The 27,671-nt window shown below is 38.3% G+C and overlaps 1 protein-coding gene across 1 annotated transcript; it reads right to left on the bottom strand.

Annotated features, from left to right (window-relative positions):
• Window positions 1-2,661: 2,661 nt before the first annotated feature.
• LOC133995951 (collagen alpha-1(IX) chain-like) lies at window positions 2,662-27,671 on the bottom strand. Its single transcript, XM_062435461.1, has 38 exons — window positions 27,643-27,671; window positions 23,531-23,616; window positions 21,942-22,013; window positions 20,526-20,655; window positions 18,210-18,606; window positions 17,757-17,837; window positions 15,639-15,656; window positions 15,129-15,218; window positions 14,965-15,000; window positions 12,011-12,082; window positions 11,692-11,736; window positions 11,556-11,591; window positions 11,429-11,452; window positions 11,254-11,307; window positions 10,236-10,307; window positions 9,660-9,698; window positions 9,398-9,454; window positions 7,954-8,007; window positions 7,667-7,720; window positions 7,523-7,576; window positions 7,353-7,406; window positions 7,191-7,244; window positions 7,047-7,100; window positions 6,864-6,917; window positions 6,615-6,668; window positions 5,804-5,848; window positions 5,598-5,651; window positions 5,441-5,494; window positions 5,279-5,332; window positions 5,049-5,120; window positions 4,915-4,950; window positions 4,774-4,818; window positions 4,641-4,673; window positions 4,240-4,386; window positions 3,895-3,949; window positions 3,592-3,786; window positions 3,037-3,123; window positions 2,662-2,929 (listed from the first exon to the last, which is right to left on the bottom strand). The coding sequence occupies exons 1-38, from the start codon at window positions 27,669-27,671 to the stop codon at window positions 2,727-2,729; spliced, it is 2,850 nt and encodes a 949-aa protein (XP_062291445.1). The 3' UTR covers window positions 2,662-2,726.

Below are 27,671 nucleotides of genomic sequence, written 5' to 3'. Positions count from 1 at the left end.
AGTCAAAGAAAGGAAATACATTTTTCGTATTCGAAAATAAAAAACTGAATTCATAAGAAATAAAACGCCCTTTCTTTAATCTATAAAAGTAGAAATTTGCAAATTTGCTACTTCCTGGCAAATTTGAGGTTGAAATGATTGCGTACACTACATTGTAACATTTACAACTATCCTGCAATCCTCACTTGTAGCCATACAAACTTATTATCAAAAGTAACATGGGCTCAATTTAAACTACATTACTGTTATTTTTGAAAGAAAGTTGGAAACTGTTAGCATACACCAAAAGAAAAGACTGGTATCATTTCAACTCAAATGTAAATGGAATTGACAAATGTTACATTAATTTGTGTTAATGGCATACGGTTGAGTGGTTAGCCTGTTAGCTTATCCAGATACCTAAAATGGTTAACATAGGCTGGATAGGATAGCTAGGCTAATTAGCTACTTAGTTAGACCTGAACAGATCATAATATTGACTATTTCTTCTTTAATATCCAAACTTTTCAGTCTAACATTACTTAGCCAACAAAACTGTTGTCAACACTGAGATTTAACTCAACTAAGGATTTTTTTCTTTACTCCAGAGCAGTTCTGTCTCTGAGACATGTAACTGAAACATTAGCCTGCATTATCAAATACTGTACTTGTAACTTCAGCTATTTATGGTTCCTCTCATTTAAGCCGAGTGGTAGAGAGCAGCTTTGAATGCAATGAAGTTCAAATTTACAGTGTGTTCAGAGTCAAATTTGGTTCTAAATGTGTGAATAGAATAAATGACCTGCTCTGCCATTGCCATATCATCTAACGTGTTAGCTGCTTCTGTGTCAGTGGTTTACTATTGAACTATCAAACCATATCAGTATTGTTATTTCTTTGTTTTGTAAAAATGCTTGTTGCAGTCACCAGTAGATTAGAATACATGCGTTACAAATTGGGATGATTTGTTGCTGCACACAGTTTAAAATGTTATAATGCATATACAGTAGGCCATACATATTTCATTATAGAAAATTAGTTATTTTTGCTGATTCAAAGTTTTGTCTAAGTTATACTGCTAAATTATTAATGATTTGAAGCAATACAAATGTGTTGTAATGCATTAACTGAAATTTATTAACCCTGTTTCCATTTTTCTTCCTCATAAATTGGTGCTAAGATATTTTAAATCAGTAGCATATTGTAAGTATTGGAAAGACATGTGTACTGTATTGTATAATAAAGACTGGAATGGATTCATTTTATAATATAGGTTTTCCTTAGTTTTTTTGAATAGGCAAGACTTTTATCACTTTTTATACTTTATGCATCATTTTAAATCCATGAAATGTGTGCAATAAAGCTTAAATTTAACCATTATTATTGTATCATAAAACGTAATATTAAAAAAAGGAATGTAAAATGTACATTTCTTTAGTGACATATTTATTCAAACTATTTGAGAGTTATATCATTGATGAATGTAAAATAAGGTTCATTTGATGTATATTCTGTTCCTCTGCCATCCATCATGTTTACTGTCTTCAAGCTGAATATGCAAAACAATCACCTCTACTTTACTGAATCCAATTCTACGAGCCCTGTGCATCCTTCATCTTACTCATACAACCTAAAACCATTGGCTCCAAGCCATGAAAAGATCTATTAAATCAGAGGGATGTCCTTGAGATAGCTGCTATGCTAACTCTTTCCAGTTGCTTGGTAAAGGTCATATTTGATCTGTGAATGTATTTGTGTTGTGCAGACAGAGGAAGGGATGATGTTGACTCTCCTTTGTATCCAGGCAACACTAAAAGGCACACCTGACTCCAGATTATATCCATAACAACCAAGGGACCTTGTTTTCAATATAAAACCATATTACCATGGAGCAGCTGTGGAATTTAATTGATGGACGTTTTTCCCATTTGCATAAACTTCTTCTTAATTCTCTAAAATGTGCAATGTAATAATGTGACTCACTGCCACCTACACGTTTTTGAATGTTAATATATGAGAAGTCTTCATTCAGAAATACAGTTAAGCAACACTTCCAAAACATATCACTTTATTACACTATTTGAAAAAAGAACATTACTATGTCAAAATCAGGGGAAACAAAGTCATGATCCTAAATTAGAAAGTACATTGTTGGAGTTGTCAGCTCAGGTTTGCAATGGAAGCAAAAGCAAAGACACAAAGCATAGTTCCACTTCACCAAATTCTGCTCCTAACTGGCTCATTATTGCATTGAGAATCACTGGGTCAAAATGGCACCTGGTATGCAGCGACGGTAAAATAGCAGAAGTAATGTTTTCAGTTCACTTACTCAAGAAATTAAAAGAAAAACATGCAAAGTTGGAAATCAGAGAGATCAACCATTTTAATACTTTACTATCTGCTCATATGTGTTGTGGTGAAGGTACAGAAGGATGGCCAGGGGTCAACGTTTGTAATTGGACAATTCATGGGCCTGCGGGCCTGTCGTCAGCTGGAGGGAGTTTCTTTGGCATCAGTAGCTATCTTTTAGTACACACCATTAGATAAGCTCTCACTAAAATCACATACAAGTTAAAATGTCTATACAGTATTCTACAGTTGTTGCTTTGTCTCTGTTTCCCTTTGTGTCTCTTAGATCCGTGGTTCAAGTGGAGACTCCCAAAGATCACCACGCCTGGACCTCTGAGAAGTCTTTAAACTCGGTCACTGCAGGATGAGATCTGAGTGTGTCAATGAGCTGTGATGTCTCATGGGTTTTTGTAGCTGGCTGACTTCTTTCCACTGAGCATGTAGAGAGGTGGAAGTCGGCTTATGCAGGTTGATGGGTCGCAAAGTCCGGGTGGCCCTGAGGGACCCCTTGGACCGGATGCTCCTGGGGCACCGGGAGTTCCTGACTCACCATTCTTTCCGTCTTTGCCATCCTTTCCAATGCCGGGAGCACCTGGAGCACCTAAAATGGAGATACAAAATATGATAAGTATTTTCAAAAAACTGAAATTAACCTTAATATTTGGACTTGAGGTTTGTACTCTAACTATGACAGGAATATAGCCTTACCTGGTGCACCTGGTGCACCTGTGCTTCCTTTGATTCCAACACCATCCTCTCCCTTGTTTCCCTTATCTCCTTTTCCTCCTGTATCACCTGCAGAACGGAGCGGAACACCGAGAGGACACACACATTAATGGTGAGATGAAATGGAGAGTCATACTGTTTTCACAGTTATGGAGATGTAATTAGGAAACGTAATGACTCTGCTCTGATTCAGCCTTGTTTGGTGAATCATTGATTGTATAATGTTATGCATGGGTGGATCCCTTCCATCCACAGAGTGCTCTACATTTCTTCTTTCAGTGCGTGAAGACTAAAGTGTGCTGCCGGCCTTGTTTTCTCTAAAGGCGTCATTTAATTGCTTGCCATGATATGATTTCTGGATGCTATCTAAGAAAATAAAGGAAAGGCAGAAAGCTATCACAGCAGCACAGCTTATCTATCGTGGTGCTGGTGAAATACATGCTGTACAATATTTGCAAAGCTTTGGTAATCTCATGCCCGGAATTGTTACAGCTCAGTATTAAACAGTGGAAGATAGATTTAAAACACCTGACTGACCTTTTTTGCCTGGTGCACCTGGAAGTCCAAAGTAGCCTGGATGGCCTTTGATACCCATTGGCCCTGGAGCTCCTGCTTGTCCTGCTGCTCCAGGTGGTCCAGCGGGGCCGGGAGGTCCTACAAGTCCAGGTGTACCAGGGGCACCAATGGCTGCTGGCTTCGTAAGAAGCTCTTTCTTAAACTCTGCTAATTGTTCTAGATGAACAAAGAACAAATCTTAAAACTGAAAAGCAGTTACAGTATTTATCCAGAATAATGTTATCATCATACAGAAAAGATGTGGACAAAGTGAACAAACTGCACCTTCAACGATGAATGAGCACATTTCCCGAAGCTTCTCATTACTCACTGCTGGACCCTGTGAGTTAATGAAGGCACATTAAAACTCATTTTTTCAGATACCACCAGTTTCAGACAGATGCAGCCATTATAGATATAATCTATTAGCAGAATACAAGATGTGGGTTATGGCGGCTTAAAACTGAAAGATACTATTAAATCTCTCAGAAAGTTTCAGCAATGTACATGTTCGATTGACAGGAAGTAAGCACAACTCAGCCACCAATGATCAAATGAATTCGCTACTTGAAGACCACTACTGGCTACTTTATGTTAGTGCACACATATATAAGCAATGCCAACACTTACAGGCAGACCTCTGGGGCCTGGTGTTCCAGGAAGGCCTGCTTCTCCCTCCAGCCCTCGAACTCCCATTGGACCAGCCAAACCCTCGTGGCCTGTCTGGCCTGGTCTGCCTTCATCTCCTGTCGCTCCTCTTTGGCCCTTCGCTCCAGCCTTAAGGTAAAAAAAAATCAATCATTAACAGAATACTACGGTATGTCAATGTTTGTTAGTTTGTAGGTGTATATCCAGTACAGTGGGGTTTGTATACTTGTATGTCTTGTATTTTGGAAGTGTGAGGGTGCCATGTGGTACATTAGTTTAACTACCTGCCATCCATTTGTTAATGCACAAGGTAAGTCACTCTAAATACATTGTTCTGTGGGAGCATTCCTTTTTTAGCAAGAGTCTTAAAAACAGAATAATACCTCTCCTTTTAGTCCAGTAATACCAGGAGGGCCCTGAAAGTCAGAAATAATTTGTTTTTTTTTCAAAATCACTCAAAAAACACAGTATATCTCAAAAATAGTTAACTCAAGAGGGAAATTCCAAAACACATACCTGGTCTCCTTTGACACCGGGATCTCCTGTCAAACCTGTGTCCCCCTGGTACCAAAAATAACACATTACAGTATGTTACATTATAGTATGCATCTGTTCTGTACATACATTTGAATAGATATTGATTAGAATGCTTCTTACCATGCTTCCTTTTGGTCCCATTGGTCCCATAGGTCCCTAAAGAACATATGAAAAAATGTTGTATTCACTGCACCTGAACATTTTCATGATCTATGTTTACAATGTAACTTTAGTAAAAAATTAGATTGTCTAACCTGGTCACCTTTGTGTCCAGTATGACCCTTTATTCCTGTAGCACCTTTGTCACCTTTATCTCCATGGTCACCCTGTGAATATAACATGAATTCCATAAATTTGATACTTTTTCAAACATTGTTATTGTTCATATAATTGCTGTATTTTTCTTTGTAGAGTGCTTTGGGTAACACTTGCGTATTTTTTATGATTGAATTATTAATGTATATTTATGATAAAAATGTCTCACTTGGATGCCTTGGGGACCTGCAGGCCCCACTGGCCCTTGTTTTCCTGTTTCACCCTGGAAATAGATTAAAGATACAGTTAACACATGACAACACTAATGTACCTTAAACCTCTTTGAGCACACACACACACACACGCAAATGGAAAGTAAATATGAACTCACTGTTGATCCTTTAGCTCCTGTTTTGCCATCTTCTCCGGCAGGTCCAGGCTCACCCTGTACCAAAACAGATGAGGACATGACTCATGCATCACATTATCATATAAACAGACAATTAGAGTGTGACAGGAGGTTTGAAGGGGGGAGGAGGGGATCTCACATTTTTTCCAGGAAGTCCAACAGGCCCAGTGGGTCCTTCAGCACCATCGTCACCCTAAATTCACAAGAGAAATTGTGTCAGTTTCTAAATGATTATATTTATTACCTCCATTGCCTCGCAAAAAAGTGAGTTCTAGTGGTACAGCAATCACATTTTAGATTTACTATGTAGGCATGCTTCATTAAATTGAAGATGATCCCAATTACCTTTGCACCAGGGGGTCCAACTACTCCTTGCTTGCCTGGCAGCCCCTAGAAACAACAACACATCATATGAAAGGAAATTAACCTATTACTCCTCCATCCTTCTATTCTGGAAGGTTTAAAAACATTATACTTGTATGACGGTATAAAACAAACCTCTGTGTATTGGGTATTGTTTGTATATAATTAATATAATAATTTTTGTTTCTTATCAGTCCTGATTTGTTTCATTTAACAACAGATATGAACACACCGATACAGTTCTGATCATCATATGATGTTTGATATCATATATCCAGAATATATAAAAGTAACAGAACATGTGTTCATATTCTCACATATATACATCCACCATTGTCTTTAGTAGAGGTTATCTAATAATGCATTTTCCTGCTGAGTTCAGTGCCTAGTTAATAAGAGTACTGTTGTTATTTGATATAGTATAGTCTGTCCTGGAAATAAAAGAGGAGACTGTAGCTTCTTTTTGCTGGAGTGGCATAAAATATACTGTTTTACTGTGTGTTTCTAGACTCAGCTTTATTATTCAAATCATACCAGTAGCCTCTTACCTCAAATCTCTACTAGCAAAAGTAGATGCGCATTGTGCCTTAGATTTACCTTTTCTGACTGTAATGATGTATTTATCTGACCTGCTACTGTTTGCAGCTTTAGAGATCAGCTGATCCTTCATTAATTTCCCTGGTTTTTACTTACTTTACAGCCAGGAATCATAATTAGCAATATAATATGTAATTGATTGACTTACTTGCAGTGGACTGTTATTGTTAAAGAAGAAAATAAAAAGTAGACTTACTGGAATACCGACAATTCCCCTGATACCACCAGCTCCAGGAGTACCAGCCTCTCCCTGTTGGGTACATTACAAGGTGATGCAAACATATATAATCATGAAGAGGTCGATACACATTAGTGTTTCATTGATTTTAATGACAACTAAACATTAGATAGTTACTGTCTTGTGGGTCACTGCCTAACAGCTTTCCTTTTTAATTTGTGAAAAAAAATTAACATATTGAATAGTGAATATTAGCTTTGTCGTCACCTTGGCGCCATCAACTCCAGGAAGCCCATCCAAGCCATCCGCACCAGCCTCTCCCTGTAAAGTCACACCACGTAGTTATAACCCGATCAAAACACACAAACCAGTGCTGTGTTAAAGAAATGAAGCTGCTGAAATGTTCAGAATAAAATCAACCAACCCAATCAATTCCGTTAGCATACTTACAACATCTCCTTTTTCACCTGTAGGTCCCTGCTCTCCTTGAGGCCCCACTGCTCCCTAATTAACATCAAACCATAGATTTTTAACAAAAATCGTCTTTTCAATTAGGTTTTCCAATAGCGGAGTATTGACAATAGTGGAACTCACATCATCACCCTTAAGACCTTCCAAACCCTGTCGTCCACGGATTCCCTCCACACCCTGAGAGAAGAAATAAATACTCTTATTAGTTTTCAATTTCACCCCCAATGTCACACTGCTGCTCTTAAAGGATATACATATAAAGCTGATCAAACTAAGACTGCTTACAGGAGCTCCAGGTGGGCCGGTGGGTCCAGGGACGCCATTGAAACCAGGAAGACCCTAAAAGCAGATAACAGGTTTAATATGTACATTTATTTAAAAAAGTGTAGAACTCACATCTTCCCCTTTAGGCTCTTCCTGCTTATAAAATGTGAACAGACTTTGGTTAAACTTACTCTGTCTCCTTTCTCTCCTGTGGATCCAGGGAATCCGATTGGCCCTCTTTGCCCCTAAAAAAAGAGAAAAGACATTTTACATATTGTCATAAATATTTACAGCACTGTCAACCCAAACTGTGACTGTAGAATAAGTTTCCTTACATCATCTCCCATGCGACCTGGTGGACCCTGGGCACCTAGTGGTCCAGTCTCTCCCTGTGGAAAAAACAAAGACAACAAATGAATTAAGATGCAAGAACAGATATAATCATATTAAACTGCTAATAGGCTTCAATCAAATAATTTATGCACAGGTTGTTCTTCTCTCTGGTATCCATCTCTTTTCAGACATATGACACAGGAACCTGGCGTTGTCAAGTCTTAAAGGTAAGAAAGTGTTGCTAAAATGATACATTAACATATTTTTCTATTATCACTCTTGTACATACCTTCGCTCCAGGCTCTCCATCTTTTCCATTCTCACCGGCTGTACCTTTGTGTCCCTGAGGGCAACAATCAAATGTGTTATAATTTTTCTATGTACTTAATTAACACATTTATTTGACTTAATTTTATTAGTGTCACAGGTTCATTATGAAAATATTGTAATTAATTTTCAGGAACAAGACCACGCCCTGATTTCTCATACAATTGTTAACCAAAAAGCTTAAATTTATCCTAGAATATCCTGTCTGACAGAAACAGGTGTAACATTTCTAACACACTTTTCCTTGGATTTCAACCTCCTGAGCAGCTACTAGTTTCGATTCTTCTAACAACAAAAAGTGTCTACCGCCATGTAGCCATGTTAGCAGCTCTGTCAGTTTGCACTTACGCACAATTGTGTCTTGAGCTAAATGCTAAAAACAGCAAGCTATCAAGCTCACAATCACAATGTTTACATGATGACATTTAGCGGGCTGTGTTTGCCATGTTCTATCTTAATTTAGTGTAAAACCTTAGCTTTAGCTTGTTATCATGCAAACATTTGCTGATTAGCACTAAACTTGAAATTTGTGCTGATTTGAGTGTTATAAACTAAAAAAAAACGTATGGACAAAATAAAAAGTTGACCTGTTGACAGCACAAAAAAGTTAGTGCTATTCATCTTGAAGGGGGCATGAACATCTCTAGGGTATGTAATTTCATGACAGTCCATCCAGTAGTTGTTGAGACATTTCACTATGAACCATAAATGTCAATCTCATGGTGGTGCCAGGGGATAACTGATGTCTGTAGATAGATAGATAGGGCTCTTGTGCCCAGCCTTGCTGCCAGGTTTTGGTCATTTGCAGTGTTGCAATGAAAAATCCCCCCTGGCCCAAAAAAGTGTTTTCTTTATAGACTACCGCTGTAAAAATGACATCTGTAAAACTGTTGACAGGACAACTTAAACTGCAAACAAGATCAATTATGACCCTTTCTATTATGACTTTTTGAGATTTAATAATTTGTGACAACATCAAAATGTAAAGTCTATGTGCCAAGCAGAAACTTGTGGCCAGTGTTAGTGGGGTGGAAACACCCCTGCAAGTATTGGGTGGCTGCACAATGTGGAACCAAACCCAGAAGCTAGAAACTTTTTTGGAGTAAGCTCCCGTCAGGCAATTTTTATTGGACTGTGTAGGCACCATTTTCAGTCCGGTATAAAGCTCTTATAATATATCCATGATTCATCCTGTGGTAAACACATATACCTATACAAAAAGGTATTCATTCAAATATTTGTCAAACTATTTCAGTCTGGACCAAAGTTGTGGATGGTGAGCATTGCCATCAAAAGCCATGCTAGCATTTCTGCTAATAAAATTGCCAAATCTAACACAAAAAATGGTTATAATATTAGCTTTCATGTTGGTAAATGACTAAGCAATCTTTATTGACTTTCCTCACCTTCATCCCTGGTAGCCCACTCATCCCCCGAGGCCCAGCAGGGCAGGCAGCAGGACACTACAAACACACAGAGACAGACAGGCAGGATGGAAATGACACATGGGACCGACAAAATCAGACAGCCAGATCCTCAAGAAGCATGGCATGCTGCAGAGCATCTTAACTTCAATGACTCAGTTAGATGAGAAAAATTCACTGTCACCAATCCAAATGCCATGCATCCAGGAAACATTTGGCAGTGTTAAAAGACTAAAACACTCACAGCTTCCCCACTTCCCTCATTGCTGGCACCAGGCGGTCCCTAAAACACAGCAGAATCACATCTAAAACATCCGCAGGCGTTTAGATGTCTGCATAAATCCACCACAGCAGAGATTCCCGCAGAGGTAATGTGAAAAGAGACTGCGGCATGCAACACCATCATACAGTCATGATTTTACATGGAAATATGAGCTGGAGTAAAAATGTATGAGTTAGTATGAGGGATTAAGGCAGATATTCAGTATGTGGCTGAGATTGAACAATCAGTGTCAACTTTGACATGATACATATGAATCATTTAGTTTGAGTATACGTTTTACATTTCAGATTTGATCAGGGCTACATTGTTTTTTAATTAGAATTCATGTCATGAGTCATTCTGAACAGAAATAAATAATAAGAGAATAATATGGAAATAAATACTTGTACTTTTTGGAATCTGTCAAATTTAAAAATGCAAATATCAACACAAAATGCTAACCACCAGCTGTAATCCCAAACACTGTTATCTGAATATGCTTAAAAATAGCACAAGTTAACAACAACAACAACAAAAAAGGTTAGGTGTGACTCTCACCACTGGCCCTGGTGGACCAGGAGGGCCAGGAATTCCTGGGGTGCCGGCTCCCCCTCTGGGACCAGGTTGACCCTGCAAATATAATCATAACATGTGATATCAAACACATAGAAGGAAAGAATTGAGTACAAGGTACAAAATATTCTAAAGAGTTTTATGTCACTGTAAAAATCATATTTGGGGCTTTTTCTGCAATTTTTTTGAACTGATAATATATATTACATACAGGTTCCACATGTTGATGCGTGCAGTCATTTTAACTTATCACAATGTGACTATACAACAATGTAAAAATACTCCATTGCATAGTATCACAGGTATCATAAGTCCCTCATTCAAAATCCTACTTAAGTAAATATAGAAAGGTATTATCACCAAATGCAATTAAAGAATCAAAAGTAGAAATACTCATTATGCAGAAAACTGACACTCTGATATACCGTATACAACTTTATTAAGGTTGTTACTGATGCACTGTTGTAGCTGATGTTGGTGGACCTAGTTTTAACTACAGTATATACATTGAGGTATTTTAGTCCAGTTATTTCAAACTGAGTGGTTGGTCTCTCTCCAAAGGGTCACAAGATAAATCTGTGAGGTGTCGTGAGAAAATTAATGAGGTCGGAAAGTACAAAGTCCTGCTCCACACATTTATATTCAATTTATGGACTTTGCTCTAAATTTTTTCTGAAATATTGGCTAATTTTATCTAGATAAAACCCTTTAAGTAGTTTAGAGGGGAATTACTCTTTGGTGGAACTGCGAAAAACTAGTAGAGCCCTGAGTACAGGTCAATATTTCCTTATGAAATGTAATGAAGTAGAAGCAAGTAGCATAAAATAGAAATACTACAGTTAAGCACCAGGATATCAAAATGAAGACATACAGTATTACTAAACTAAATGTACTTACTTTCTACCACTGACTATTTTCACATTTATTTATATCAACATCCATTTCTAATTAAAAATGTTTGTTTGCTTTGTCCCCTCAGATGTTCGTTTTAATTAGAACTGACCTCAGGCCCAATATTTCCTTCATCTCCTGGGGTTCCTGGTTTCCCTGGTGGTCCCTGTCAAAAACAGACACACACAGATTGGTACAGCGGCACATTCACAGCTAAGACCATGTTTAATGATCATTTCAAAAATATTTTAGGATAAAAACAGAACACAGAAGCTGTAAACACATACAGCAGGTCCTTCACTTGCTGGGCCCTGTAGAGTGAGAGACACAACGAGATGTCAGTCATTTGTAGATTTTTTAAAGATGCAGATATCAGTTAGAAACACTGTAATCAAACATTGATAAGACACTTACAGCTGGACCTTGGGGCCCAGGAAAACCAGGAAGTCCCTATGACCAGAGGAGAAAAAAAGGTAATATTATCTCTGTTTGTTGTAAAAAATAAATGAAAAATGAGAACAGGATGATTTAAAAATAAATGGTTACTCACTCTCTCTCCCACAGACCCTCTGGGACCCATTGGCCCAGAAGAACCCTGTAGACAACAAACACCCAATCAAATCAATGTTGACACCTGTTGCCCTAGACTCACCTCACCCTTACACACTCACACTCAATCCTACACACACCTTAGTGCCAACCTTTATTGAAGTTAACACTTGGCCCTGAAACTCAACACGACAAAAACTGCTCACTGTTGTGGATTTAGCTCATATTTTCTACATTTCTCGACACACACACACACACACAGACAGTTCTGGCAGATATAATAAAGAGTGTGTGTCAGCGGGGGAGGTAAAGTTTCCTACAGCAGATCCTGGAAGGCCAGGCAATCCTCTCTGTCCAGGAAGACCAATCTCTCCCTGCTCCCCTTTGCTGCCCTAGGAAACAGACACAACACAAGAATAAAACAGCTTTATCTCCTTCCTGCATCTCCTCACAGTGTTGCTAAGATACACAGAGGCAGTGACAGTCAACATTTAATCAATGAAAGGTGGGCTGCTCTGGTTGTTACTAAGATCAACGACAACCCAGGCTTGTGTAAGGCTATGCAGATAACAATTGGGCTGGATGGGAAAAAGAGCTATGATTAATGACAGAGGCAGCAGTAAACATGTCGCCTCCAGGTAACTATCAGGTTCAATCAGTTACGGCTACTAAAAAGTTATATTTCCAGTCACATAAGTGCAAATATTAGTATGGCTTTCAAGAAGCCTATAATGAAAGAAATAAAAAGCAAATTCTATGTACAGTAGGCTACAGTAAGTGGATCATTCAAAAGGTTAAAGGAAATTAAAAATTGTTACCTAAGAAAATGGATGTGATATCTTGCAAAAAGTAAAGGCCCACTAGAAGCAAACAAAGCTGGCTAGCAAGTAGCTTGCTGGTAAACAAGTTAGCGATTAGCTTGCTGGGTAACAAGTTAGTGAGTAGCTTGCTAGTTAACAAGTTAGTGAGTAGCCTGCTGGTTAACAAGTTAGCAAGTAGCTGATTAAGAAGTTAGTGAGTAGCCTGCTGGATAACAAGTTAGCAAGTAGTCTGCTGGTTAACAAGTAGCCTGCTGTTTAAGTTAACAAGTAGCTGATTAACAAGTTAGCGAGTAGCTTGCTGGATAACAAGTTAGCAAGTAGTCTGCTTGTTAAGTTAGCGAGTAGCTTGCTGGGTAACAAACAGCTTGCTGATTAACAAGTTAGCGAGTAGCTTGCAGGTTAACAAGTTAGCAAGTAGCCTGCTGGTTTACAAGTTGGCAAGACTCAAAAACAAGTTAGTGAGTAGCCCGCTGGTTAAATAGTTAGTGAATCGTCTACTAGTTAACAAGTTAGTGAGTAGCCTGCTGGTTAACAAGTTAGTGAGTAACTTGCTAGTTAACAAGTTAGTGAGTAGCTTGCTGGTTAACAAGTTAGTGAGTAGCCTGCTGGTTAACAAGTTAATGAGTAACTTGCTAGTTAACAAGTTAGTGAGTAGCTTGCTGGTTAACAAGTTAGCGAGTAGCCTGCTGGTTAACAAGTTAGCAAGTAGCTTGTTGTTTAACAAACACTATGTGAGGAATATATGTGTGAACATAAAGGAATTTAGGGTTAGGGTTACACTTTGTGCCCAAGTCCAACAGTGTTTCATTTTTGTAGCTCTGGAAGAAATACAGAAAATCCCAGAAACTGCAATAATGATCTTCCTCTCCTCAGACATTAACTGTATCTACTGCAGGCAAAGAGTATTTTCTCTCCTACAGGACCACTGTATCACTTTTTCTTTTATCAGTTTTTCAGTCGGTTCTGTGTCTGCTGTTCCACAATGCTTTGAGAGGCTTTTCACTTTGTGTGTGAGTAAGTGTGAACCTTGCATTATACCCTATTCAGTGGGTCTTTTCTATTAGCTTGCTGACACTGTGCTGTGAATGAGTACAAAATCATAGGCCAAAAAACAGTTTTCTTTCCCAATACACTCATACAGCGAGTTACACTTTGTGCTGCAAATTGAGCCTTATTATTTTTCAAAATACTTTGTTGAAAAACCCCCCACTTCTACTGATATCTAAGCTCATACATTAATATGGATAACATTAGTTACATTAATTGGATTCCCTGCTAAATATGAATAGAATGAATGATGCACTGATTTGTTTGGGCTGCTTTGTTGTGTGAAGATTAGAGTTCAGATATGATTGTTTTCAAATGTATTTTTAGTATTTCCAGGATAAATGTTTTATTTTCGCCTTTATTTTGTGATAGTAAACAGCAGAGGCAGACTGGAAATGTGGGGAGCTAGGACAGATGACAGGGAACAAAAAGTCCTGGCCGAACTCAAATCAAGGACATTGCACTTAAACCCCCAGGCCACAGTACATTTTATTTATGATGAAATGTTACTCCTACTTTCTCTCATTGTGCCAATCCCCTTTGTCCATGCATGTCATGTGTTTCCAGTGGATATGAAATGTCCAATGGGAAGAGGCAATGAGACAGAGGTTTAGTCTGAAATCACTGCTTAGCTCACTACCTTGTTCTTTAATGAGGAGTAAACTGAAATTCGGGATATTCATAAATCATTGTCATTTTTGGCTCATCACTGACTATAAAATGCATTGGATTGTGGGATTACTAAGAAAGAAGTGTACATGCCATGTAAAGTACCTTTTTCATTACATTAAGGGTGTTTTAAGGGTAATATTGCAGACATTACATACTTATACTCAAATAAAATGACAGTGTAAATATAGCGCGCTATAGCAAACAGGGAGTGATATCTAATACTATCATAGTGTAGCCAGTGAGTTGCATTATTCCAGGCTAATGATCAGTCATATATATTATAAAACAGGATTTTAGATCCCAGTGTTAGGTCAGGTTTGGGTCTCAATTTTGGCATTGCCATAGGGTTTAGGCTTAAAGACATGGTTATGAACAGGGTTCAAGTGTCAGTATTGGGCTTATGCAGAATTGTGGTTTAAAATGTTTATTTTATAAAGATGATCTCTTTGAATTTCATGAGCCAGTGAATGCTATAGTTCTTATTTTCTTGATTTACCCTAAATTCAGGGCATTGGAATTCTGGCTATTGGGACCCCCTAACAGAAGTAACTTCTGGGTTGACCTACAAAAATATGTCATCAATAGAAAGGTACGGTTTTGAAATTCTTTGAAATGCTTGACATTAAAAGAATCCTTCCCCAGAGGTATCACATGGCAAACAAACAATTGCACAGAGAGGGAGAATGGATCAACATCCTGCAAAATATTTTGTCAGTACATCATTTAATACTTACAGTAGAGCCTGGGCTGCCAGAAGACCCCGGAAGACCCTGGAGAGTTGATGGAACAACACAGTCAAAGGAAGCAAAGATGTAGAGAGCAGAACACTTGCTATATCTTAAAGGTACTGAAAACATTTTGTAGAAAGAATGCTTGATTTTAAGAGGGAAACACTTACATCTCTTCCATCTCTGCCGTTTTCTCCTGGGGACCCACGGGGGCCCTCTGGGCCAGGGGTTCCGGGGGGACCTTGGACTGATCTGTCAGGCTGTTAGAGAAGACAGTCAGTCAACAAATAGGACAGATACTAATCATAAAATTATGAAGATACACCTTCAAGGATTGGATGTTCTATTTAAACTGAATATAAATGGTACTTACTGTATATATAAATGTGTTCTTGTAAATGGAGTCTTAAATTCATAAAGTATATGTGTTCTTTTACAGTTTGTAGGCATGCTTCTAATATATACAGAGTATACAGTCTGAGGTCATTGTTGTTAACATGTGAATCGGTAAAAAAATGTATGAATGTCTATGTACACCACCCTGTAAATACAAACAAAACCACCACCATACATTAGATATAGAACAAAGCAATGAGGTAATTAGGCACTGAAGCACTGAAGTAGATTATTGGCTTCAAATCACAAAGCAAAAAGAAGGTAGAGTAGAAATGAATAAATACCTCAGCATTGGCATACATCTGAAGAAGCAAGAAGAAATCAGATAAATGGAGAGTTAGTGAAAGTAGTCACACCACCCTCACCAAAAGTGTCAGCAGAAGCGAACCTGTTCATAATCATAGTAGTGAGTATATCATGCTGTCATTTCAATACACAGCCCATAGTACCAACACTCCCCATGTACAAAACCACCTCACAGCTTGATGCAGACATGTTAGCCTGAAATCTAATAGAGCGCACCAGGCCAGGAAATATTTCTGTCTACAGTGGGTAGAAACATTTGCATCTCGATGAAAGTGATTGAATAAAAAACACTCTCTAGCTAATCCTAATTCATTGCATTGCAGGGTTTACACAGAATGAGAAGTGAGACAGCAGAGTGGCATTTTCATTATGGGCTACAAGTATTTCTCTGAGGCAGTAATCTCATTATCTCATCATTTTGCGAAATCGATGCTGAATTGAAAGATAACATTGAATCATAAATGCTATAAGCCCTATACAGCATTACATTACACAGCAATACATTACACAATCTGTGTGTGTGCTTTCATTTCAGGGGGCCTTTTTACTACATATACTATGACACACAGAATGTGCTGTAGAGATATAGAAACACAAATACTTTCTCCCAAGTTTATAATATTGAATGTTCCCCATCCACCCTAATGCTGAAAAATACCCATGTTTACAATTTGTGACTGTTGTATGATTGCAGAATTGGTTTTGCAAAGGTTAAAACAAAATACAGTGAATTGACAACAAAACATTGTCCCCAATCCATTAGGGTATAATTACCTTGATAATGGGTTATATTAATAAGTACAAAGTCTGAATCAGAGCGTTCAGTAAAATGTCCCAGTAGTAATTACAACCTGCATGTTGACATGAATACTAATTAGGATAACTCACATTTGACATGAATCCTGTTTCATCAGGAAAGTATTATTTTACAGATATCAATATTTTTTTTAATGCCATTTCTGAATTGTGACTAAAGAGTAATATTGTTCCTTAACAACATAAACCCTATTAAAAAAGCAAGTGCTAAATTATGAAACCTTTTGTTATTTTTTATGAAATAAATGCGAAGCTACAATAGTTTGGTTAGCTCGTTAAGCTAGCTACTACGACCACTTCCAACTTTGATGTAGTCGTAGTTGCCTATGTAGCCTTGTTAGTAAGCCTGCTGACCTTCCAAAATTGCAAATAGTGTATAACAAGCATTACAGTAATTAATGAAAAAAAGTCATTTCCATTTGTAGTTTTTTCTTAGAGTAAAAACACCCTGTTTGGTTTTGCCAACTTGTGTGTTGCATGGCAACAACGAGTGGATAAATACGTCTTTTTAATAGTCTTAGACAGCAGCTGGCAGGTGTTACATTGCATCCTATCAGATGCTCAGGCAGCAGCAGGTTGTGAGGCTGCAATTACAAAAGGTACTGTATAGTATATTAGTTAGGGCAACAAATGTTACTTGCTAAATAACTCCCTATTATACCACATGTAACCGTCACTTAGATGTTTGATTCAACTTTGCACAATTTGTAAGTGTGGATACAGTTTGTGCAATTCTTTACAATTTAGATATACCTGTGCAAATGGACACTGTTGTAGGAAGGCTACATGTGGTACTGTTCTAGTTGTTTTCTTGCTGCACAAGCTGTGGCACATACCATTCCTGGCTGAATTTTAATGTTATTGTAGCCACAAATTTCTGGCATTTGCCACACTATGCAGGTTTTGATCTCACACTTTTAATTTGATCACACCTCCTCTTTGTTATCAAAGTTTACTGGTTAGATAACTGACTTTTGTGTTTTGGCTCCATATACTGAGGTTGAACACAGCCAGTGAGATCATGTCTGTCTGGATTTAAACAGCTCTGCCTCAAGGAAATGTTTGGAGAACAAAACTCCAATCTGCTGTTTGACAATCATCTGGCAAAATGTTGTGGTGTGGAACTACAACCTCTGGATGCACTTGAGGAAACTGCTTGGCAAAGTATTTGTTACACTTCTGCAACTCCATCTCAGCATTTCTGCCTTGTTTCCTTTCAACCTGAATAAAACCACAAACCACAGCAGATGCTGAGCAGATCCGAATCGTTGTTACTGTACCTCGGTGGCAGGCAGCTCATTGCAGCTCTCTCTCTGGGCTCTCTTTGGGTCGCAGTGAATCAACATCCACTGGAGCTCAAACTGCAAAGAAGTGTTGCTGTTAGTGCATATGCAATATGTGGCATTCATTTTTAGATGTGACACTGAGAGAAAATCTTGAAATGCTTCTTCATGGCGCAGTTATTTCTTTGTAGTTTTGAAACAGTGCCCTGTATGGGCTGTTGAGCTTTCCACCAATGTGATTTTCTGCAGGGATTAAGGTTTTTTTCCCCCACTGGAATCCAGCTGAGAAGCTTTGCTGTGACAGCAGCACTTCAGAATTATAGCAGAGCTCAGCACACATATAAACCTGGGCATGTTTGTTCGCAGAAAGCACTATTTCAATGGTAGAGTTTGTAAGGAGAGTCAGTGAACGGGATTAAATACAGCAGGCAATTCTCCATCCTCGCTTACCACTACGGAGGCGTCTGGATCAGCATCCAGCCTGCCAATAAGAGTATCTCCCTCTGTGTTGATGGGGCCTTTGCCCTTGATGGGTTTCTGATCCACCGGTTGGCAGTCCACGTACAGGGTGACCTGGTCGCGCTCCACGCCGATCATCACCTTGTGCCACTTGGTGTTGAAGAGCACAGAAAGGCCAGGGAAGGTCACGGTCTGCAGGTTGCCATCGGCGCCCATCAGGAAGTATTCCAGAGCCTGCTCGTCGCCGTTCAGCCTGAGTCCGGCTTGTTTGTAGCCATATTCATCGACTACTTGCCAGACATTCCACACCTTGCTCACTGTGTTCTTTATCATGCGGAAGGTCGCCATGAAGGAGTACCCATCAGGGAAACCACGGGGAAAGTTCAGCCTGATAGGGGAATTAAGAAACAGGGGTCAAATCAGTATTTGAAGTATTGGGGTACTACCTAGTACCAACAGAACATTCAAATTTCAAGAAGCATATTAAAGTGTGCTTGACTGACACTCAAAGGAAAAGACTTCCTTCACCCAGCCAATTTTCAAATGCATACATTACATGTCAAAGTTAATTCATGATCATATAATAACAACTAAGCAGAACTATCTTCAAATCAAACGCAAGCTAAAAATAACATCAAAGGTCCGTCACCGCTGTCTTTGAGATTCGAATACAAATGTATTCAAGCTACATGCTTCAAAGAATCAAAGATAGGTTTTAAGGCATGGTATTATATCACAAACGAGATACTGTGGAAGAGGGCTGCCTCAGTGCATAAATCACTATTTCAATTACAACGTGCAGCCCTGGTTAGCATCCGCAGTCTGGAGCTCTCTGTGTTTTTAACAAGCCAGATTCTCAGTAGGTGGTGCATTCATAGATAGGCGCTGCAGCCGGGCTTTTACCATCTTGTAAACGATCAAGGTGAGGCAATAAAGAAGGAGTTTCCTGTAACCCAATAAAACAAATGAAGACCACTCTCTGGCTTCTTTGCCTGAGGTGAGAAAATGTAAAGTATGTGCTGCTTTTGCCCTGCAGAAGACGAAGAAGAAGAAGGAGAGAGAGTGCAGCTGAAGGCTTGCTGGCAGGGACAGACTTCAAAGCGCAGTCTGTGTCACTGGACTCGTGGGGGAATAAACACATATTTACATTCAGTGTGATAGGCCCGAGTGGCGTAGATACAGGGTGCCAGCGAGTTACATAACAGCTTCTGAGAAAGCTGGCCTGCAGGAAAAGATTAGCCAAAACAGAGCGGAGCAGGAACAGTGGGAAACACCAGGAGACGTCTTTGGTTATGTAAAGTGATGCAGGCTCTAACCTGCACACTCTGTCCTGCTTCAGTTATTTATAATGAAGTCTTGAACAGCATGCTGTTCATTTGTGTTATATGAAATGCAAAACACTAAGTCAAAATCAGTATACCAGGGCTACAACTTCCAGTACAACATTTTCAAATTGCTTGTCTCGTCTGACCAACAGTCCAACATACTAAAGCATTCAATTGACAGTGATACAAAATCCTCACATTTCGGAAGCTGTAACTAATGAATAGTTTGCCATTTTTGCTTGTTTGATAAATTATATAAAGGGTCACCACACCAATTGTATACTTCAAAAACAGTTCAATCGCAATGCGGAGCACTTCTCAAATCTTCTGTGGCCCTGGATCTTTTTTCCAGACTGATTTTGTCATATTGATGTGACAGGGGCATGGACTTAAAGATGACAAATGTAAACTTTACAGCATGCGTTACCAACTGGAACTATGGTCTTTGAAAGAGGGGGACATATACCATGCAAGGGCGAGAAAATGCTATCGGTTGCATCAAGGGAAATGTAGGATGCAGTGACCCATACTTTAAACAGTGGTTATATTACAAGTCTAGTCTTGCCACCCAAATACCCTTTTAAATAGTTCAATTAACAATTATCAAAGTTGATATTTTACTCTCATTCTACACCTTTTCAGCAGTCTGTACAGCGGAAGATAAATCATTACCGAAAAGACACAGTGAAATACATCTCTTTACATCTCCCACAGATAGAAAATCTTTAAACACATTTAAGTGGTACTTTTCCAATCTCTCCACTCACACACATTACAAGAAATGCCTTTGTGGTTTAAGAGAAACTAAATAGGTTCAGACATGTTTTTCCTCTACCAATTATATGCTGCTTGCCATGCAGTAACATCTGTGCTGGACCTGTAATAATGCAACACCTGCATCGGGAGACCACTGCTGCTCTCCAACATTTGTGTGTGTTTTTGTCTGTTTTTTTCTTTTTAAGACCTTCTTTACTGTACTTACATGGTTGGAATTTGGAAGTTGGCCTCCTTGTCGAGGCGGTAGGCCACCTGGTGGGGAGTGGAGCCGTCTACCTTCCTCACACCTTTCAGAGGGATCACATCCAGCTGGAACTGTGTGATCAGATCAAAACCTACAATGGGTAATGAATGATGCACATGATTATGGTGATGGTAATAATACTGTATATACTGTTTATGATAAATATAGTAACGATACAGTGAAATAACAATCACATTAACCAGTAATAGAAGCACTATTAATTCAATTAGCAGTAATGCAAACTTTTGTAACCGCTTTTTTTTTATTTATTTTTTTGTATCGCCATAATAGCCATAATAGCAGTACTAGCTGCTGCAGTGGTAGTTGATTGATTATTAGCATTCATATTAGAATTGTAAGCATTAGCATTAGCACCACTACTAACATTGTTAGTGCATGAGTGCTATTATGCGCTTCTCTGTAAGAATGATTAAATGATAAGGAAAAATGATATTGGCTGTGAATTCAGTTTAGTTTAGATTGGTCATTAAACTCAAATACACAAGTATAAATAAAATAAATTATCATATGTCCTTGTTTTCTTCATCTCCTTTAGAAATAGTGACAAACCAAAAGCGAAAAATAATGAATATATATATATATATATATATATATATATACACCTATATATATATATATATATATATATATATATATATATATATATATATATATATATATATATATAGGTGTATATATATATATATATATTCATTATTATATTATCATTATACATATATAATTAATTGGTTATCAAGAAAGATATTTAATTGGTTATCAAGAAAGATATTTTGTGATATCCACAAAGCTGCCAAGGTTTCTTGTGACTAAGGAAAAACCACTTTAGATACTTGGAACATTTAATCATGGTAATGGAATAATTATTTATTATTATCATAAAGCTTATGAGGAGATAACAGGATGAGGTAGCAACATAATAAATAACCTTCAATCCCATTTGAAATTAACAACTTAAAAAAAAGAAAAAAGAATCACACATCACTTCATCCAACCACAGAGCACAATGTGTGCAGATGTGTCAAAGGAGTGAAGTGTTTCAAACAGGCCAGTGGTGAGCAATTACAATCTTGCTGAGTTCGAATTGTTCCAACTAAGAAAAAAAAAATCTGTAAAGTTCAAGTGGAACATTTTATTTGCCTCATTTGAAATCTAAAGGTGTCTTGGGGCATTAGGCGGCCCACCCTGTTCAACTAATTAAACTTACCACCTTTCTTTTAGATAGTCTATTTTCTCTTTCAGGGATTTTAGTGGCTTAGACTTGTGGTTTTTAAAAGTGCTGCTTGTACTTTTGTTTGAACCCCACCCCAGCTATGATCATCACCACGTGTTTCAGTATCACCAAAAAGAATGTTTCACCTGGAAGGTCATCTTGTCCGCTTCTCATAGGTGGGCAGACGGTATCGCCATCCAAGCGGTTCAGGTCCAGTTCTGATAGGACAAAACGAACAGCAATAATCTTGTTACGCTAGTTTTTTGCTAAATTCATCAAAAGCAATATATCATCAGTCTGTTTAATTCAGTCAGCGTACTCCAGGAGACAGAAACAAGGGAGAAGCAAGGTCTTTAATGCCAGACTAGATTAACGTCACAATGTACTGTGGTGCATTTTAAATGTGGGGCTCTTTTACAACCACACTTACAGTGTTTCACATATTCACACATTTCAAAGCATGAACACAGACACGACCTTTGAGATTTATAATACAGACACTCCTTTGATCCAAATATGTCATCACAGATGGAAACGTAATGTTGATAAATACAGCCGGCTACTGTTGCATGACTGTGGGATGGTAAAGCCAAAGCCATGTCATCAGAAACATCTTAGAAGAAGGTCAATATGGCAGATAGAAACTTCCCCTTTTATTTATGTGTGTATGATTTATAAAGATGGACGTCTCCTTTGTTGGAAACTGCAGCTTGTAATACATCATGCTGCCATTTGATTTCTGCTTTTATTAATTATATTTCTCTGTTGTTTGTTTAAAAAAACTATAATTTTTATGTTGGCAGGGTTTTTGTGTTGTTAATCTAATAATAAAAGAGTGGCCTAGTTTTTCTTTGCTATTAAGAGACTGACGTTAATATAAACTATGTGTGACTTCAGAAAAAAAATCTCAAACACTTCACCTCTGCTGTTTTTTTTCTTGCAGTGGAAAATCAATTCCTAGGATGTATCAGAAGAGGGCGCTCTCCTTGAGTGGCTAAATTGCACTTGTAAACGGGAAAAGCCTCTTTAAAAACTCTGTGGAACAAGTACGGTGTGACAGCCAGAGGGGCTCCTCAGTCAATAACCTGAGTCAGCTCATTTACAGTGTGCAGCGTGAACACAACACATCTGGAAGCCGTTCTCAGATCCCGCATAACTGCTGAGAAATGAGATAAAGTGGTGAGACGGTATTTATAATCCCATATTTACTACGACTAAACACTTATCTGACTGTGCATGTGGGCCTCAAGTTGTTAAAGTTACTGCCTGCCGCTGCATTACGCTCAGAGAAGCCAGTCATTAGTGCAACGAGCGAGAGATGAACCACAATTAAGATGTCACGTGCAGTTGCATGTGCGCTATGACAATGAGGTGAATGTTCAAAAAACAGTAGCTACACTTACTGTATCTGGCACTTGCTGTGGACTCATGTTAGATTTATTGTGTCCCCAAACAACTGCAGAGAATGGGCTTGTGATTATCAGAGGGGACATTTAATCTGATTTAATCCTACGACACAGACCAGCACAGCACATCTGCTATTTCTGGCCTTTGCTTCTGATAAAGAGAACGGCCCAGCAACAGTCAACACACAGGTTTTAACATTAACCCACGTCTTCTTTGTCTGTGTTTACATGACAAACAGATTGACAGTAATGGTGACGTCCGTGCACTGTACGGTACGTTGAGTTTGTGATGTGTAAGTGATTGTGCATTGCGCTGCGGGGTGACTTACGTCCAAGTGCTGGAGCGAGGAGGAGGGACAGCAGAGCCATACAGACGGGGGAGAACGCCGACATCGATAGATGCCGTGGTTGTTTCCTGTTCAGGAATGATAGAGAAAATCAGTATTCAGTCATGTGTCTAATGGCCTTTGACAGAACCTTTGTGTCTGAATCAATAAAACACCACAAGGATGACGAGAAGCTCTGCGGTTGTCCTGAGCACATAGAAGTAAAGAAGAAGTTTACACCGTGTTTTCAAAATTGTATTTGCGTTACCTTCCAGTACAAATACAAAAATATTACTATCAATGGTTTATGACTGTAAGAGGCAAATGAGACAGTCATGATATGAGCTGAATAGCTTAGTTCAAATTAAATTGGTTTGGAGGGTGAGCCATGAAACCACCATTTCACTTAGATGCTAGTTAGTTTAACTAGTTAGCTAAATTCAGAGGTTGGTTTGGATTGCTATTGCCTCTCATATCCTGAAAATATGAAAAAGTAAGTAAGTAAAGCCTCAGAAATATTAGTCTGACAAATCAAAGTCCACTTGCTAACTTTTTCCAGAGCTTTCAACCTTCTCAGCAGCTATGTAGCGTACTGCATTTGTTCATAACTGATCTTACAACTGAGAAAAATTCCACTTGGTGAAGAAGCTTTGTAAAAATTAAAAGACTTTAAGTTGGGTTTGTTTCATCTACAATTTAATTATATTTTCCATTGTCAAGTAGCTATAGCATTCATGACACTGACAGATTAGCAGGCTAGCTAACTGTTTGGTACTGTAGCTTTAAATGAGTAAGGCTATTTTGGGGCTAGGTGAGTGTGACTTGTAGTTCTTTTGAGCTCTCATCTTTCTCTTTTAACCTGCATTTCATCTGGTTTAGCCAGAAAAACTGTGGTTCTTTAGCTCTACCCGTTCAGATCCAACTTGACCAATGACATTTCTGTCCTTAATTCAGCCTTTTCTCCAAATCAGAGACAATCACCAGGCTAGGATATGAGAATATGATCCCAGGAATCATTTATATTAACTAAATACATAAATAAACACAGATATAGGGATTTACCATTGCATACAGTAAAAGTGCAGATGTGGGTTTCTGGAGAAGGTGGGTAATAAATGATAGTAACAGTCATGCAGCTTTTTCAAGGTGATCTTACACAGCAGTACACATGTCTAAGCATGGTTACATTTTGTCCACACTTTCACTCACACACTCTCCTCCTTTAGCTTCCTTTTATGTGTGTCCTCAACTGTGACAACCCTTCACAGCAATCCCAAATCCATCATCAACATCAATATGAGTGATAGTGACAAGACCATCTTTAAAGGCAAAGGTTGTAGCTGGGGAAACAGATGAGTGGAGGCGGTGATGAGGGCAGAACCTATCACCAGTGTGTGAACTTTTTGCTTGAGGAGTATATGGATGATGGTGTGTGTGTGTATATGGCATTTAATTAGTCTCAAAACCTGCACACAAAAAAAAGGTTTCACAAATTGGAAACTGTATTTTAATGATTCTCTGGAGTCTCCTTGGCAATGTAGTCCAGATATGTTAAATATAGTGGGGTTTTTCTTTATCTGAACCTGGTATAATGTAGCCAAGATGGAGAAATATCAGTGAAGCTGCCCTTTTTTTTATTTTTTATTTTTTTTTACTGTTTTCACAAGCCAAATAAAGGTTTCACAAATCTGAAACTGTATTTCAGTGACTCTCTGGAGTCTCATTGGCAATCTAAAAAAAAAAAAATCTAAACCTGGTCTAATATGGTCCTCGATGGAGAAATATCAGTGTTTCAGCCAAATAAAGGTAACACAAATCTGAAAGTTGGTCAAAACAGGCTTTTGCTACACTGTCTAAGTCCAAGTGGTTAAAAAAACTGGAGAATCAGCTATTATCATTATTTTGTTCTCTCAGGCCTGTCTTCAACTGTGGTGGTCAGTATTCAGAGTGACCAATTAAAGAAGTAGAGACATCAGCCACTGTCTATTCTATCCCCACCTGTTTTTAATGTGCACAGGTACTGAGATTAATTATATATTTGGGAGTGTACTGTCAGAGAAGTGAGTAATGGCTAAGTCAGCAAGGTCTCTTCAGAAGAGCCGCTGGGCTGTAACATTTTGCCCTTCAAGTTAAAGAAGCATCTTCAGATCCTCAGAGTGACTCTCTGGCTGCCTTCTATACCAATCCATCTACCAGTCTACACCGGTGCAACAACATGTCAATGATGTTATCTGACAAGAGGGAAGCTTTCTCTGTTCAAATTTACAAACGCATAGTTATTAAAGGAACAAGTCGATATTTTGGGAAAGCTGCTTATTCGCCTTCTTGCAGGGTTAGATAAGAAAATCAATACCAGTCACTGTCAGATCTGACCATTAAGTATGAAGTTCAAGCAAAGAAATGGTAAGCTTAGCTTAGCATGAAGAGTGGAAGCAGGGAATCAAAGGTTAAAATATCCACTGTAAAACCCCAAACTGTACATTTTAGTTTGCACATTCCCAGTTTTTAGAGTTGCTTTTTTTTTTTTTTTTTTTTTTTACAGATTAAACAAACAACATTTGACTCAGTTTGGTTTGACTGTTAATAAAGCATAAGGTATAAATTATCTTTCTTCTTATTATTATTATTAGAATTATCAATTCTGTGTTAGACCTTTTTAGCCAACTTCTTTCCAACTTATCACCACAGGTTTTACACTTTTTTTTTTCTTTTGGAAATGATGGTCAATAGGCCTCATTTAAAGAAACTATACCTCATTTTTGAGCCTGTTGTCCTCCCAGGTCAAAATTGACCTGAGGACAACAGGAGGGTTAATGAACAAACATGAGAGTGGTATCAATCTTCTCATCTACCTCTTGGTGAGAAAGCAATATTACATAATAAGCATATTTGCAAAATGTATATTCCTTTAAGTCAGGTGATGCTTTTAGTTCTGTAGATAACACTTGAAAAGAATAGAGCCAAAAGGAAAGAAGGAATCAAAATCAACAAGGGCTTTACATGTTCCTGTAGCACAAAATGATTGTAGGGCATTTCGGGTTACATCTCACATTTTAGGCTGATTCATCAAACAACTTACAAAGACAAAAGCTCCTTTAAGTCCTTTGCGTAACAGACAAAGAAATCCGCAGGCTCTGAACTGTCACTGTAAATTTGAAAGGTTGATGGATTTAAAATGTTGACAGGTGCTGTCTAGATGTCAGCTTTTGAGCTGCGAGTTTTATCTTCCCTGTATCTGACACGATATGCTGTCTAACATGCATCACTATGACATTTATTGTAAATGTAAATGTGGGTAATCCTGCATTTTATAGAGTTGCAGTTGCTCTCACTCTCACTTACCTACACTGTGTTCAAAAGCTGTTCAAAGTAAAGAAAATTACATGTAAATTAAAGCTCTTAGGACCCAAAAATTCCCCAAATATATTCTGGTAAATATCCTTTCAGGTAACGACATTTCATCTCCTGACAAACATTTCATGGGACTTCCCTTTTTGCTACCACCCATGTTGTGATGTCCCTGAGGTGCTCTCAAAATGCTGCGAGTGAGCCAACACTCCTTGCAAAATTTCTGCTCTCTCATTTGTCTTAATTACCCAAAATGGATCGCTCCTCCGCATGAAGCAATCAGCCATACAATTGAGTCATGTAAAAGTTGATTGTTGCAGAAACAAAGGCTCTGAGCAATAAATGTGTAAATACACTCTTACAGATGATGATGATGATGATGATGCTGTAAACTGCACTACTCATTCAGCCTGTTTCCAGACAAACTGAATGGAGACACTGAATGGATAAGAGTTTTTTTTTTCTGTTAGAATGTCACGCAATGGAGGTTTATAGGCTGTATGTGTGGGCCAGATTAAAGGGCAAATGGTCAGTTTCTGTAATCTAGGCTAAACTACACTCACAGATTTATCAGAGGGTTGCACAGAGCAGAAGAAATAGGTAAATGATGCTTCCTCTTTCTAAAGATTAAAAATAGCGGCACACCAGGGAGGGGGCATTATTAGTGAATACCTAGTCTTGAACTAGGTCTTCATTATAATGAACACTGTCACACTCAAACATCAAAGATAAAGAGTCTTGACAGATATTTAACCTGAGATACGTACCTCGTCAAATCAGAGCAGTGGAAGGCCAT

Source organism: Scomber scombrus, chromosome 16 (assembly GCF_963691925.1).
Source record: "Scomber scombrus chromosome 16, fScoSco1.1, whole genome shotgun sequence".
In the NCBI taxonomy this organism is placed as follows: domain Eukaryota; kingdom Metazoa; phylum Chordata; class Actinopteri; order Scombriformes; family Scombridae; genus Scomber; species Scomber scombrus.
This window is presented reverse-complemented; position numbering and strand designations above follow the sequence as displayed.